The sequence below is a fragment of the Lactuca virosa genome, chromosome 8, assembly GCF_052849685.1.
Source record: "Lactuca virosa cultivar CGN04683 chromosome 8, Lactuca_virosa_CGN04683_v6, whole genome shotgun sequence".
Classification (NCBI taxonomy): domain Eukaryota; kingdom Viridiplantae; phylum Streptophyta; class Magnoliopsida; order Asterales; family Asteraceae; genus Lactuca; species Lactuca virosa.
The window spans coordinates 76,237,650-76,254,662 of record NC_136433.1 but is presented as its reverse complement, the minus strand read 5'-3'; the positions used below and the strand labels follow the sequence as shown (position 1 = coordinate 76,254,662).

Genomic DNA, 17,013 nt, shown 5'->3' with positions numbered 1-17,013 from the left:
TTGATGTATTCTCATACTTTGTTCGTTATTTCATATGGTTCGGCATATGAATGGTTCAATAGATAACCTATTCGACATATACCTGGTCCGACATATATCTGGTTGGGTATATGACTGGTTCGGTATATATCGGGTGCGGTATATACCGAATATGTTATCTACTGAACCAGTCATATGTCGAACCATATGAAATAATGAAAAAGTACGAGAATATGTCACAACAGTATAGCAGTACACAGGAACTCATAGAAAACAACATGTACAAGGATGTTTGACTGATGGGTCCTTAAACTAACGAAGCATAGTTTTTAAAAGGCTAAAAAGTATACATAGGTATACCTTTGGGGGGTACAACCATTAATGCGACATGATGGCAGACGTGATCGGTATAGGAAGAGGTTATGTCCGCTCAACATAGACTATAAATAGGTAACGAACAACACTCTATAAGGTACGTATACTTAACCGATCATTCTTAATCGATCGTATTCTAAATACAATCGTTCCCTCACTATTCGATAGATCACTATCATCGTTATAAAACCTTTCCTAACTTTACCATCGGAGCGTTGTCCTGAGATCCCCTCCCGATCAATCAGCTTACGAGTTTGTTTGTTGTCTTTAGTTTATCCATATCAACAAGGAGGCAACGATCCTTATAATCCATGGAAGGCAAACCCGGAGGCGCATCAAGTATGTAGACTCTTGAGGGAAATGGAAAAATGCCACAAATCACGATGGTAGTAAAAACCAAGAACTTCAAAATGGAGGAATTTGAGGCTTTCAAAAACTTCAAAATCATGAAAAAACGACTAGCGGAAAGAAACAATTAAAAAACTCAGAAGGAAAAGGAATGGGAATTAGTCTCAATACACACCAGTCAAACAAAATACTCGAATAACAGAAACAAGGGTTAAAAACAGCGAAACGACGAGCAGTAAGAAGGAAAAGAAGAAAAAAGGAGAAAGCTCAGACCTTTCTCGTCATAAGAAAACGAAAAAGAGCCACCCAAAAGAGTGAGAAATGTCCCCATAAGTGGTTGAAGCAAAACGATACAATCAAGCTTTTAATAATCTGAACTTTCGGTCACCTTTTACGGATGATATCAACGAAACGCCCATCCCAAAAGGATTGAAAGGACCTAAAGTACCGATGTATGATGAAACTAGAGATCTGGATGATCATGTCTCTAATTTTCAGTGGGCTATTAGAATGATCTAATGGATCCAAAATTATAGAGTCTATACTTCACTGGAACCTTAGATGGATCTGCTCGATACTGGCTGTTGAGTTTACCCCCCAAAAGCATAGGAAGCTTTGAAGAGTTATGTAATAAATTTTGCAATAGCTTCATACAACAAAGAATATTGCAACAGCAAGCACATGAAATACTCACTTGTCGACAAAGAGAAGGGGAGTCCAACAGAGCTTACTTTAAACGGTTCAATGAAATCAGTCGAAAAATGCCAACGAGAGAAGATCCCATGATTATAGTCGTTTTCACCTACGGGCTTATGGAGGGGGATATGTTTCGTAAATTGGAAGGTAGAGATTAGGTAAACGCAGAAGAAATGATACTCAAATTTAATCATTTCCTAAGACAAGAAGTGGAAAGTGCTGAAAAAGCAAGAATGGAGGGAAAAGCATCCACGAGGGAAGGAATAAGAGAAGAGTGGACCAAAAAACGCAATGTGACGTTCATTAATAACAACACTCGTTTCAATCAAAATCGAAAGTACACCTAGAGAGGAAGAAGCAAGAAGTACGATCGATACCAGCCATATAGACAAGAAACATACAAAGCATACACCCCCAGGGGCTCAAAAAAGAGAAGACAACAATGATGAAAACAGGAAGTACGTCCAGGAACCAAAATTGTTTTGCGGTTTCCATAAAAAGATAGGCCATACGACCGAAGATTGTGGGAGCCTAAAATAAAGAAAGGAAAAAAAGTAAAACATCTAGGAGAGAAGATGAGCGAGCCCCAAGAAAGGAAGAAGCACGAACGGACGATGCTGAGATCAACATGATACAAGGAGGAGAAGTCAACAATAAGCCACTCAAGAAGCGCAAGGTAGTTAACATCGAGTTTAACATTCATGACCCGATACCCTTAAACCACCATGGTACCGAGCCATTGGTGATTGTGGGAGCAGTAAGAAGAACGTTAATACACAAAATCTATGTAGGTAATGGAATCTCAGTCAACATCATCTACAAACATTATTTAAAATACCTTCCAAGAGATGTCCAGAAATACGTGCAACCTGCCACGTCGACTGTAGTGGGTTTCACAAGCCAATTTATATGGCCGGTAGGAAGAGTATCATTACCATTCATGTTGAAGGGTTATAGGGGATCAATGCAGAGGACCATTTTCATAGAGTTCATCGTAATAAGCGTACCGTACCCTTATAACATGTTGTTAGGAAGGACAGGTTTATGGAAGTTGCAAGAAGCGCCATCAACGGTGCACGATCTACTCAAATTTCCTTTTGATAAAGGAATCATGATAGTCCAGACTACAATAATCGGACCCCCGGAACGCATCCATGCTGTGCAGCCCAATATAGTCGAACCAATCATAGAAGAAGGAAGTGCATCTGTGAACATCGAAGGAGTGGTCATCAACGAGAAGTACGTAGATCAGAAGACCAAAATAGGTGCAGAGCTACATAAGGGCTTACAAGAAGGTTTAATCTATTTGTTAAAAAAAATATAGACACGTTTGCATGGAAACGTGAAGATATGGTGGGGATCCTCAGGTCATTGATAGAACATCGACTCAATATCAACCCCAGTCATACACCCATTGTACAAAAGAAATGCATAATAGCAAAAGAAGGAAATGAGATAGTGAACAAGGAGGTAAAAGACTTAGTAGTAGCAGGAGTTATGAGGGCTAAGTAGTTCCCCAAATGGATAGCAAATGTGGTGTTAGTGAAAAAACATGACGACACCATGCGAATGTGTGTTGACTTCACGGACCTCAATAAGGCATATCCAAATTATAGTTATCCCATTCTAGAGACAGAGCAAAAGATCTAATCGTTGGGTGGATTTAGGTGGAAATCATTTTTAGATGCTTACAAAGGATACCACTAGGTGAAAATAACAATAGTACACGAAGATAAAACAGCCTTCCACATGAAGAAGGGAACTTTCTGTTACACAGTGATGTCGTTCAGACTAAGAAATGTAGGGGCCACATACCATAGATTGGTAGAAAAGGTATTTGAATAGTAGATATGAAGGACCATCGAGGTGTATGTTGATGACATGGTAATCAAAAGGAAAGGTGACGACGACTTCCTAAAGGACATAGAGGAGACTTTGTAGAAGCTAAGAGGAACCAATATGAAACTTAATCCTAAGAAATGCATGTCTGGGATGCAAAATGGAAAGTTCCTCGGTCATGTCATAACCACGGCGGGAATGGAAGCAAATCCAGAGAAGGTAGAAGCATTACTGAAGGCGTAGACACCAAAAATGGTGAAAGATATACAAAGATTGAACAGAATTCTAGCGGCACTAGGAAGGTTCTTGGCGAAGTCAGCAGAACAGACCCTGCCATTCTTTCAAGCATTAAAGACGCATACAGGGAAGAACAATATCGAGTGGTCCGGAGAAGCCGAAGAAACACTCTAGAAGTTAAAGCAACATCTATTAAGTTTGCCAACGTTAGCAATTCTGGTCACCAATGAACCACTGATCATATACTTATCGGCAAGTCAGGAAGAAATCCGTGTAGTTCTAGTAGACGAAAGAGATAATAAATAGATGTCAGTCTATTTCATAAGTAGGGTGTTGCAAGGGGTTGAACAAAATTACTCTATAATTGAAAAGTTAGTCTTGTCTTTAATATTTGCAACTAGACGACTACGTCGGTATTTCCAAGCTCACTCAATTCGGGTACTGACAAACCAACCAATCAGATAAATCCTAACACAACCATAAAGGTCAGGACGAATGACTAAATGGGTAATTAAGCTGGGAGAGGATGGCATCAACTACAAACCAAGAGTTGTATCAAAGTTCAAGCTTTGGCTGACTTTCTAACAAAAATACATGAAGATCAAGCTCAAACAGTGACGCATAAGAAAGAAACCCAACTGCTAGCACCCAGCCAAACCACTATAACAAACAAGGAGTCAGAGGAATGGATATTATTGTGACATCCCCGTTTTTACGCCAGAAAATACCAATTTGTTTATGCTTATTAAATCAGAGTAATCTTTTAAAAATATTAATTATGTGGAATTTGTCCAAAAAACATGACATTAATATTATAAAAGCATTTCGAAGAAATGTGTTTTATTTATATTTTTAAAACTCGAGATGTCATAACTGATATAAAACATAAGCATAAACGGAGACTTACAATCTCATAATATACTAATTGTCTATATCTCCTTGAATCTCTCATTGTGCATGTAGCTTTGTATCGCTACCTGTGATACAAAGAAGTTGAGTGGTTCAGGTTGGGGAACCTGTTCAGTACATAGGGATTTCAATCCCACAATGTTAATATATATATATATATATATATATATATATATATATATATATATATATATATATATATCAAAACGCGCAATATACAAATCTCTCTCTTATAAGAAATCTACCCCATCCCGCCAATCCTCACATAATCCAGACTCTCAGATTCAGAATGAATGTCTTTACCTAGTCCATACTCTCGGATCAAGAGTAAATAATTATATCTAATCCATACTCTCGGATCACGAATGAATGACTATGTCTAGTGCATACTCTCGAACCAAGGACAAATAATTATGCCTAATCCATACTCTCGGATCAAGGACAAATGATTATGTCAAATCCATACTCTTGGATCATGGACAAATAATTATGTCTAATCCATGCTCTCGGATCAGGGACGAATGACTATGCCTAATCTATGCTCTCTGATCAGGAATATCAGAATTTTACTCTCTGTTCCTATCTCGTATGTACTCTTAAGAATATGTTGCCTATTGTCCGACTTAATGAAACTTAAGTCTCTTTTACAAGTCTAATATTATGTCTTGGTAAGACTATAACACTCAACACCTAATATCCGCTTTGTTTATACAACATTATCCTACTTCGGTGTGTACAGAGTATTTAAGTATTAATAAACCTTTATCCTTCTCTCTAATGATACTTTTATAATTGTTATCACGAAGTAATAACTTAACTCATATATAACCATACTTGGTTCGCATATCATATATTAATAGATATGTTCTTAACACGTATTACATGAAATAGAAAATATCTCGCACATAAACTCTTTAACAGATATTTAATACTTTAATTAATACTGGTATTAAAATCATGTTCAAGAAAGGGCCTATGCACTCACTTGATAAAAGTGACTAGCGATTTCGGCAGCGCTTCGCTTCGTACATTAAAAAGACCTAGACACATAAAGTACTAACCCTTAGTCTAGTTTTGTAATCTTGGTGACCATAATAGTTATAGTCGAGCTTCCTCATTAATCCCAATGTCTACATCAAGATACGTCAAGTAAGGATCAGCCAGACAGGACAGTTGGGAGGCAGGACCATTTTGGCATACAGCCTTTCTAAACTCAACCAACCAAGCCAACATGACCATTTTAGACACCTCTCCAGTAAGTAGATATCAATATAAGGACTTGGAATTACTGATAAATCTTATTTATAGGTTCATAATAACGACTTATGACTATAAATATAAGTTACACTGAAAAAAGAAGAGTGTAGCTTAACTTACAGAAGTTTTAGCGAAAACCATGAAATTCTGTAGACAGAACTCCAGCCCATGTACTCCTTCTTGTTGGACTCATAAATATGCTAGAGCCCCGCTAAAATACTTAGAAACCCAAAAAGAAGTCGGTATTAAGGGAGGGAAGGAATCCAGAGAGATTATGGATGAATTGTGAGGGAAATGAGGAAGTTTTGTAGGATATTTATAGGAGTTCAGGGGGTGCACGTCGTTAGGGATGATATTTAAAACTGGAAAACCTGTCCGGAACAGGAATCGGAACCGTTAGAACCGGAATATATGTAATGCCCGTGTTTCTAGGCTAGGCATTTATATTGACATTATAGTCTAGGTTAACCTTTGTAACTCATTTTGACGAAATGAAAAGGAATTATGTGAATATTATGTGAATTATGTGTTTTATGCTTAATTATTAGGGCTTAATTAATTAAGAATAAAAATGAGCGTCAAAAATTAAATTTTAGATAAAGCCGATATCTATTAAGAAACTTTTAGTGGGCGTGACAAGGATTACGGATATATAAAGAATGCCGAAATCCGAGTTATAACGAAGAAGTTATGACCTGTCGAAGTTTCGCGACAAACCGGCACGGGGCCGAATGTCGTAAAAAGTAATTTTTCGATAAACTAATTTTTGGCCTTAGTAATCTAAACGAAACTTGTAGTGTTCGTTAAACCGAGAGTAAGTATAAAAAGAACACCCAAATCTGACTTCGTATGAGGAAGTTATGATTTTTCGAAGTTTCAGCTTAGCAGTAGACAGCTAAAAACTCGAATTTTAGATCGAGTGATTTATAGCCGACACAACCTAAACGAGAATCGAAGGTCTCGTCATTAGTAGCACAACGGTAAAAAGTCTGACGAAAACGGACGCCGGATGAAGAAGTTATGAATTTTTAACGGATTTCCTGTCCCGGTCTGTTAAAAATAATAATTTAAAAATTAAATTCAAAATTAGCCGACGAAGTCTAAACAAAAGTTGTAGAGCGTAATTTTACTTACGCGTGCATGTAAAGAACGTCAAAAACGGAGCTCGTATGCGAAAGTTATGGATTTTAGAAGTTTTGGCGCGAAAACCGAGGAATTTCGCATAGGTGGACTTCGGCCACGTGTCCTCGCCTCGCATGTGCCACGTGTCCGAAATAAGGCTGAGTCATCCGAAATTCTGCTGAGTCAACCGAGGCCACCTGTCGACGCGTGTCACCTTCTTCTCGGACCGAAGGCTCGGCCAATCAGGAGCTGCCTCGTACCCCTCTATGACGCGTCCGAGCTTCGCAAACGGTGCCACGACTCCGAGCCTCGCACATGGGTCACGAGTCCGCTGTCCAATCAGCAACTGCCACCGAGGCCTTCGCACGTGCAGCCTCGTGCGAGCCCTCCCCCTGCGAGCTTCGGATCTGCGACGCGTGGATTCCTTCTCAGCCGTCGGATCAGGACTTCGGACCCCTATAATTAGAAGGGTCCTACGAGCCTTCTCGGATACTTTTGAGATTTTGCCATCTTTCACCCCTTTCTTCATATTTTCTTCATCTTAGAATCCCCTAAAGCCCCGGTATCGATTATAAGCCCCGGAATACACCACGAAGAGCCCGTGAAGCCCGGAAAATTTATCTTTTCGGTTTCGAAGCCCGACCCTCGCAGAGCCTGGTTTCTGAATAAAACTCCCGGTTTTATTAGAAACGAACGTTTTAGGAAACGAATTGCTGCCCGATTATCATCAAAACAAGTGAGTGTATAGCCACTTTCATTTTACACATAGATATGAAGTATTTACCTTATAATACGTGCTATGTGTAAATATATTAATTGTTTATTTGAGGTGACTATTGAGTTGATGTTTTATACAAGTTTTAAACTGTATATGTATTTTTATCTACAAATATGTTGGATAGAACATGGGTAGATAGTGATGTGTGATAAAATAAAAGTGATGAGAGGCCTCGTTGTGATTTGTGATTCAGTCATCTAGCGGAGTTTGGATGACGACCACGGACTTTCTAGACAGTCCAGTGGGAAGCACTAGCAGGCCCGCAACCTGTAGGTGTTAATGAACTTGGGTGTTTATTCCCTGTACTCCATCCCCCTCATGGTTGCCTTTAGGACATGTATGGCTGAGGAAACCCCTTAGCAGTAGTGTCCATCCCGATCATATTCTTTAGGCTAGGTCCCTTGTGAAAAGTGTTTAGGGATATAAAGTGAGGATAAGGGGAACGGGTAATCAGGGTTATTGTTGATTGGTGAACTTAATAAGTTTATTATTACTGTGGGTTGAAAACCCTATATGCTCACCAGGCTCCCAAGCCTGACCCACTCAGTTTTTTTTATGATTATAGGTAGTGGACCCCGAGCTTAGTCGGAGGATGACGTGAGATTTTTTTTGGATTATAGGCCAGTAGTTGTAAATAACTGTAGTAAGGCTTATAATGTCTTGTTTATGCTTTTGATCTGTATGGGAACATGACATCCCGAGGTTTTGATATATATGGAAAATATATACCTTCTTAATGAAGGGTTTTGATAAACTTTTATCATATGTTGTTTGGGGACCAATTCCGCAACATCTTTTGAAAAGATTTCTCTGATTTTATTTTAAAAAGCATAAATTAAATCGGTCTTTTCTGGCCGAGAAATTAGGGGATGTCACAATATATAGGACCGGTTCCAATTCCGGGTTTAAAGAATGGATTTATCCGGGTTCCGGGTAATCTGGGTTTTGGTCCATCGGGTTCGGGTAAATCGGGTTTAAGAACCGAAACCGGTGTTATGAACCGAAACCACTTTTAGGGGCCGAAACTGGTTTCTTTATAAGTTTAAAGTATGTACATGATTTTAGCCTCTTAATCTGTCATTTTTAGTTTTATATTCATTGACTTACAGTCCCTCAAAATCAAGATATCAAAGCTGGAAGTTTTTAGATTTTCAGCTTTTTGTATTCTATGTAAATTTTAAAACATAAATATTAATTCGTTTGAAGTCAGATTGACATACGGTTTTTTCCAACTTGTAGTTTAGAGTTTGTACATGAGCTTAGACTATAATTTTGTCATTTTTGGTTTAATATTCAATGAATTACTGTTCCCCGAATTCGGGATATCAAAACAGAAAATTTTCAACTTTTCGGCTATTTGTTTTTGTACTTTGTATTCTGTGAAAATGTTTAAACATGCATATCCCATTCGTTTAAAGTCGATTGACATACGAGTCTTTCCAGAGTGTAGTTTAGAGTTTGTACATGATTTTAGACTATAATTTTGTCAATTTTGGGTTCATATTCAATGAGTTATAGTCCCCCAAAGTTGATATATCAAAGTTGGAAGTTTTTAGTTTTTCAGCTTTTTTCTATTCTGTGAAAAATTTAAAACATGCATATCTAATTCGTTTGAAGTCCGATTGACATGCGGTATTTTCCAACTTGTATTTTATAGTTTGTAGATTAGTTTCAACTATAATTTTGTCATTTTTGGTTTAGTATTCAATGAATTATAGTCCTCCAAAGTCGGGATATCAAAGTTGAAAATTTTTAACTTTTCAGCTATTTGTTGTTGTACTTTGTATTCTGTGAAAATGTTAAAACATGCAAATTTCATTCGCTTAAAGTCAGATTGACATACGGTTTTTTCCAGAGTGTAGTTTGGAGTTTGTACATGATTTTAGACTATAATTTCGTCAATTTTGGGTTCATATTCAATAGCTTACGGTCACCCGTAGTCGAGATATCAATATGAAAATTTTCAAAGTTCAACCCGATAAGTAACAAGTACTTACCAAAAGATTTCGGTTTTGCCAGGTCTAAATCCACTTTACCCGGTTCCACCCTACCCACTTTGATGTTTCCGGGCTTTCCGGTTCTAAACCCACTTTACTCAGTACCGTACCCAGAACCGAATTGGAACCGGTTCTTATATACCGGTCCGATTTCCGGTCCTAAAAAATCCCGTTAACCGGTTCCGGTTTTCCAGGTCTAGGTCCATCCGGGTCGGGTTTGGACCCAATTTTATCCCTACGCGTCGTGCATCATAGTGTGCGCGTTGTGCATCATCAGGTGTGCTGATCCTTCAATTTAGTGCCTCGTGTCGTTACCGGAGATATTGAACTTTCGTTTAGATTGTATTTCCTAACAATCAACCGATCTCTACTTCGGTTTCTAAGTCGTATATTGTTGTGTTCAAACTTCAAAAAATCATAACTATCTCTTACGAAGTCAGATTTGGACGTTCTCTATATGCATGTGATATGGGCTTATTTAGTCATAGAAATCATTCATTATCTTATTAATTATTGTTGATTTTATATCATTTTATGGACAAAAGGTACTTAATTAGCTTAATATTTCAATTTCAGCAATAAAATACATGCTCGGGTGGAAAAGGAAGCGAAACTAGCGATTGGAAGCTTGGATCTTGGATTTTGAAGAAAGAAGGATGTTGCTGGACAGCTTGACCCCTCGTCAGTGTTTTGGCCATATCTCATGAACCGTAACTCCGATTGACGAGATTCAAATTGTTCTAAAAACTAGACACAATTTCGGACGACTTTCGTGTTTTGAGAAAATGTTGATTCCAAACGGACTCGGCGAGTAGGGTCGACTACTCGGCGAGTCGTATCGAACTTTCGCGATTCTGGACGCGCTGACTTGCCGTACACGGGTTTTAAGTGACGGACTCGCCGAGTAGGCCACTGGACTCGCCGAGTAGCCTCTGTTTTGTGAAAATCTATATAAAGGGACTTTCAGATCGATAACCTAGCATATAGAGGAACCCTTGGAGGCTAAGATACGATTGAAAGCGCTGGTGAAGCTCTGGAAAGTGAAGAATCAACCCTACATTCGATTTTGAGGAGAATTAAGGCAAAATCAAGTTTACTCTTTACCTAATCTCTTGTTTGAACTATGTTTTTACCAATTGATTTCGTTTTTGAGTGTTTTACTGCCTTAATCATGAGCTAAAACCTTTTAGCTTCTGTTTGGGGAGACAATGTTGAAACTATGGTTTGATTAATGGTAGGATTAATTTAATATTGGTGAATTTGCTGATTCTAGCTTGTTAAAGAACCTTATGTGTGAATGATAACTAATTTTCTGTTAATAGGAAGATAATTAAATAGTATGAACATCTTTTAATTATCAACCCCATATGTTTATGTGACCACTTTATCATATGTCTAGGACTAACGAACGTGAAACTAGAATTAATAGAAAAATTAGGTAAATTCATGTGTGAGCTTGTTTGATGACCACCAGTAAGAGGTTAACTGAAGGACCAATTTATTTAGCTATTACAAGTCTTAATTAACCCGAATAAATAATCTAGTGAATTGAATTAAATTAGACAACTGACCACTGTTTGAGTTAGTTTGTTCTCTAAGGATTAGTGCAGCGAACGTGAATCTAATCACCTGAATCGGTAGCCAATAGAAAAATCAATCCATTGCACTATTGCCATAATGTCAACCATAGGATCAATTGAGTTGAACTAAACAGAAGTTCCTTTCATTATTGAATTTAGTTGAATCTTTGCTTATCTAGTTTTTAGTTAATTAATCTAAGTATTAGTTAGTAAGTTTCTAGTCTTGTAAAACTAGAGAAAACCTTTTATCAACTTGTTTTATTTAGATAATATTAGCATTTATTTTAATTGTTTACCGTTCCCTGTGTTCGATACCCTACTTTCTTGAACTATATTACTAATCGATAGGTACACTGCCTTTCGTGTGTTTATTTTGTGTCTAAGTTAATAGGATTAAAACTAGTTCGTTTCACACACATCAAGTTTTTGGCGCCGTTGTCGGGGAGTTTGTTCCAATTCCCTCTTTATTTTTATGTTTTCTTATTCATGCATAATATGCAATGGGGACATTGCATAAATTAAGTGTGGGGTAGGGGGTTGGTTACATTTAGTTAAAATTTAGATTAATTTTAAAATTTTGCATAAAATTGCTAGGGCTAATTTAATATTTTGGTAAAAACAATTAGGGATCATGCTAGTATTATATTTGATGATTCCATGAGGACCCAAATGTTTAGTTGAGCCTATATACGTTCTAGTGCATTTGTGGCCTCCTTTATTCTAGTGAAATCATGGGACAAAAACACAACCTCGCTTAGTTTGAGGGTCGCAATATGTTTAGCATCGTGTACTTGAAATGTATCCAGGAAAATTGTTATCATTAATCAATAAAGGTTGAAGTTGAGCGCCCCTGCTTAAGCATATAGGTTTTGAGTGGAAAAAAAAGTGAGTTACATGTTAAAAAAAAGAGAGAGAATTACAAGAAAAGTTTAAAGAATTTTTGGAGCATCAAAGTTAAAGTGTGAGATCAAAAGATCAAAATTCCGAAGAAATTCAAAAGTGAAGATACCAAAAATCAAAAGGTGGCAAATTTGAAGAAATCAAAGTTCAAATTATCAAGAAAGTGAAGAATTCCAATAGCTCCATAGTGGTATCGAAAAGTTGTAATTTTCTAGATTATGTATGCTTGGGTTGCTTGACCAAAAATACCTTGAGGCTAGGAGGTTTTCTGCAGATGGATTCGGAGGGATGCATAAAATGAGCATTGTTCAAAAGAAGTGGGCGAGTGTTTATGAGGATTGTGAGTATTTAGAATTAGGGGGGTCCTTAGGAAAAAATTTAGACACAAATGCATGCGTTGCTGTCTTGGCATAATGGATGGGTTCAATTGGGATTGTCTTATGTGATATTAGCGTGCTAAAATTCGGTTTTGCTTGGGGGCAAGCAAAAGTCAAGTGTGGGGTATTTTGATATGGGCTTATTTAGTCATAGAAATCATTCATTATCTTATTAATTATTGTTGATTTTATATCATTTTATGGACAAAAGGTACTTAATTAGCTTAATATTTCAATTTCAGCAATAAAAGACATGCTCGGGTGGAAAAGGAAGCGAAACTAGCGATTGGAAGCTTGGATCTTGGATTTTGAAGAAAGAAGGATGTTGCTGGACAGCTTGACCCCTCGTCAGTGTTTTGGCCATATCTCATGAACCGTAACTCCGATTGACGAGATTCAAATTGTTCTGAAAACTAGACACAATTTCGGACGATGTTCGTGTTTTGAGAAAATGTTGATTCCAAACGGACTCGGCGAGTAGGGTCGACTACTCGGCGAGTCGTATCGAACTTTCGCGATTCTGGACGCGCTGACTTGCCGTACACGGGTTTTAAGTGACGGACTCGCCGAGTAGGTCACTGGACTCGCCGAGTAGCCTCTGTTTTGTGAAAATCTATATAAAGGGACTTTCAGATCGATAACCTAGCATATAGAGGAACCCTTGGAGGCTAAGATACGATTGAAAGCGCTGGTGAAGCTCTGGAAAGTGAAGAATCAACCCTACATTCGATTTTGAGGAGAATTAACGCAAAATCAAGTTTACTCTTTACCTAATCTCTTGTTTGAACTATGTTTTTACCAATTGATTTCGTTTTTGAGTGTTTTACTGCCTTAATCATGAGCTAAAACCTTTTAGCTTCTGTTTGGGGAGACAATGTTGAAACTATGGTTTGATTAATGGTAGGATTAATTTAATATTGGTGATTTTGTTGATTCTAGCTTGTTAAAGAACCTTATGTGTGAATGATAACTAATTTTCTGTTAATAGGAAGATAATTAAATAGTATGAACATCTTTTAATTATCAACCCCATATGTTTATGTGACCACTTTATCATATGTCTAGGACTAACGAACGTGAAACTAGAATTAATAGAAAAATTAGGTAAATTCATGTGTGAGCTTGTTTGATGACCACCAGCAAGAGGTTAACTGAAGGACCAATTTAGTTAGCTATTACAAGTCTTAATTAACCCGAATAAATAATCTAGTGAATTGAATTAAATTAGACAACTGGCCACTGTTTGAGTTAGTTTGTTCTCTAAGGATTAGTGCAGCGAACGTGAATCTAATCACCTGAATCGGTAGCCAATAGAAAAATCAATCCATTGCACTATTGCCATAATGTCAACCATAGGATCAATTGAGTTGAACTAAACAGAAGTTCCTTTCATTATTGAATTTAGTTGAATCTTTGTTTATCTAGGTTTTAGTTAATTAATCTAAGTATTAGTTAGTAAGTTTCTAGTCTTGCAAAACTAGAGAAACCCCCTTTCTATTACTTGTTTTATTTAGATAATATTAGCATTTATTTTAATTGTTTACCGTTCCCTGTGTTCGATACCCTACTTACCTGAACTAAACTGCTAATCGATAGGTACACTGCCTTTCGTGTGTTCGTCTTTGTGTTTAAGTTAGTAGGATTAAAACTAGTTCATTTAGATTGTATTTCCTAACAATCAACCGATCTCTACTTCGGTTTCTAAGTCGTATACTGCTGTGTTCAAACTTCGAAAAATCATAACTATCTCTTACGAAGTCAGATTTGGACGTTCTCTATATGCATGCTATCGGTTTAATGACTACTACGACTTTTGTTTAGATGACTTAGGCTAAAAAGTAAGTTATCAAACATTCAATTTTTACGATACGCAGAGTCGTGTTGGTTTAATCGCTAAACTTCGAATAAGCATAACTTTTTCATATGAATTTGGAATTTAGCATTCTTTATATGTACAAAATCCTTGCCATATATACTATCACTTTTGTTAAGTATATTTATCCTACATAATCTTCTCTTAAAAAGTCATTTTCTAACGCTTATTATCTCTAATTTCACTAGCTCGAATATGCGGGTGTTACAATTATCTCCCCCTTAAGATGATTACGTCCCATAATCATCAACAAAACATGGCTTGTATAATGACTCTACACATTACCTTTCTATCCTAGGTAATAATCGTAATTCTTATGTCTTTTCTTAGACTTCTTGACTGCTGATGGTGCTTCATCTTGCACATGCTCTTTCTTCTAAATTCGATCTTCATTGGAGACTCCTGCTCCTAAGATAAGGTCATTACTTCGACTACTGTTACAGACCGATGGGTCATGTTCTAATGACCTCTCATCGTATGATGAAACGGTTAGACCCGGGTCTCTTTAAGTTATACTTTAGCATGAAAGATACTTTCCTTCATGTTCTAATGTGATATAATCACATTCTAGCATGTAGCACTTCTAGCTACAGGATTTTTAATCTTAATGGCTATCATGATGAATCTATTATTCGCTTCAATTATCTTTTCCTATAATCTAAAATCGTACGCTACGTCGAATTTACTTCATAGATTAGTAGGACTTGATTCGATATGACCGTTATGGTTGGAATAAAAAGCATTACCAAAACAAAGGTAATGACGGAAATGAATAAAAAGAATTCAACTACAAGTACTTTAGTAACCTTGTGGCTTTCCCTGATCCAAGCATGAATCATGTGCTTCTGGTAGTATAGGCCTCTACTACCTTTAACACCTACTCATAATCGTCCTAAGGATTGTCTCGTAGTCCACTAAGTTATATTAAAAAGGAAATCACACAAAAAAACACATAACATAATTTATGAAATTGCATTATCTCCAAAAACGGTTACAAGATTTATTTATTTTACATGCCTATTACATTAGGTACACAGCCTAATACGAAGATAATTGCTTCATATCTTGAACTTCGGATAAGCAGCTCTATATTCTCAACCTATTGTTGCTTCATTAAGGATCATATGATATGCCCTTTCCTTTGGCTTCGACAAAATATTTGGCCTATTCGCTTCTCTTTTCTTTGGGAAGTCCTGGTGGAAATGCACTGCTTATCCATAGTCGAAGCAGACCTCCTGCTTGGCCATTCGTTGGCATAGTGACAAGTCTTCCCACACTTGAAGCAGATCACATTTTTGGTGCATCTCCCAAAGTGCTTCCTTTTGCACTTGTCACACCATTGTTCCTTGACGCTACTTTCAAGCTCCTTTTCGTTACATTTTGAAAATCTACTCTTTTTATTGGATTTAGAAGATCCTTTGATCTTCCTCTTCTCTCCTTCCTCGGATTTCTATAGACTCTTTTCCCTTATTTGGATCTCCACATTCTTGGCTGACCATATATCCTCTTTCAAAGTCATTGCTAACTTTACCGTTGGACCCAAGTCCGCTGGTAGTCCGTTAGGAAACTTATCGACCTTGGAAAGTTCTGTGGGTATCAGATGAGGTGCCAACTTCATTTTTTCAATGAAGACTGCATCATACTCGTTGACGCTTAGTTTTCCCTTCTTCAGATTTTGGAACTCATTGTTGATAACCAGAAGGTCTCGCTCGGAGTAGTATTCTCTTTTCAACTGCATTAGAAAGTTTCCCCAAGACATTCTCCTTGCTTCTCCTCTTGGCATCAAATCATCCAACAGAGTCCACCATATCAAAACTCCACCTTTTAGCTATCGGGCAGCAAAGATTGTCTTCTGCCTCTCGCTGCAGTCATAACTGTCAAACACGATCTCCATCTCAAAGATCCATTCTATGACTTGCACTGGGGTTGGATTTCTGGAAAGACTTGGTGGTTTGGCAGCCATGAAATCTTTGTACTTTCATCCCCATCTCTCAACCCCATTATCAGGATTGTTCTTCCTTATTACTTGGGGCTCAGCCTGGCTAACAGTCCAGCTGTAACTTCTTTCCTATGACTGTTCTTCTTCCAGCCCACGTTGCATGACGGGTGCAGTGGGTTCATCTCTATTACCTTGAAGTAAACGAATTGTATCCTCCATCTGAAGGTCTAACATTATCTGCATCATTTTCCGTACTCTAGCCATCGTGATTGGCTCGGGAGCAGCTGCTACCTCTGGTGTACGCTCAATCACTTGTGGCTCCGGCTGTTGGTTTCCATTAGCGTTTCCTAATCTGATGTGTGTTCTCACCATGACGTTCTATGCACCAATGCAGACGTTTAGTGTATAGTGACAAGAATTAAGATAAGGATGACTCTACTTATGATAGACGTATAAATCTCCATATCACTTCGAAAAGTTATATGCCAATTCTAATTCCGTAATTAAACGTTTAGAAACCTGAACACATAAAATTTCTAGATCCGGCCGACAATAGACCATTGATTTGATCAAATACTAGCATCCTAAAGCACATAAGGCATCTTATAGCTATAACATAAATCATTTAGCTCATACAGGAAACTTATGCATCTTTCCTAAAATAAGCTAGTGCACGATTCTATTCAAGCATACGACCTAAAGTATAGCATACACTCATCTTACAATCATCGCTTAACATTATAACTTTAATTATAGAAATTCTACAAATTCCTAGTTCGCTTAAACTAATGCTCTGATACCAACTGT

At 37.4% G+C, this 17,013-nt stretch overlaps 1 protein-coding gene across 1 annotated transcript; it reads left to right on the top strand.

Annotated features, from left to right (window-relative positions):
- The first annotated feature begins 2,026 nt into the window (after window positions 1–2,026).
- Window positions 2,027–2,910, top strand: LOC145130500 (uncharacterized). Its single transcript, XM_079065290.1, has 2 exons — window positions 2,027–2,663; window positions 2,723–2,910. The coding sequence occupies exons 1-2, from the start codon at window positions 2,027–2,029 to the stop codon at window positions 2,908–2,910; spliced, it is 825 nt and encodes a 274-aa protein (XP_078921416.1).
- Window positions 2,911–17,013: the final 14,103 nt, after the last annotated feature.

Excerpts from the sequence above, each read along its gene's own strand:
- LOC145130500 (XM_079065290.1), top strand. The coding sequence starts at position 2,027 with ATGATACAAGGAGGAGAAGTCAACAATAAGCCACTCAAGAAGCGCAAG. Across the intron at positions 2,664-2,722 it reads AGATCAGAAGACCAAAATAG|ACACGTTTGCATGGAAACGT; the intron begins GTGCAGAGCTAC and ends AAAAAAATATAG.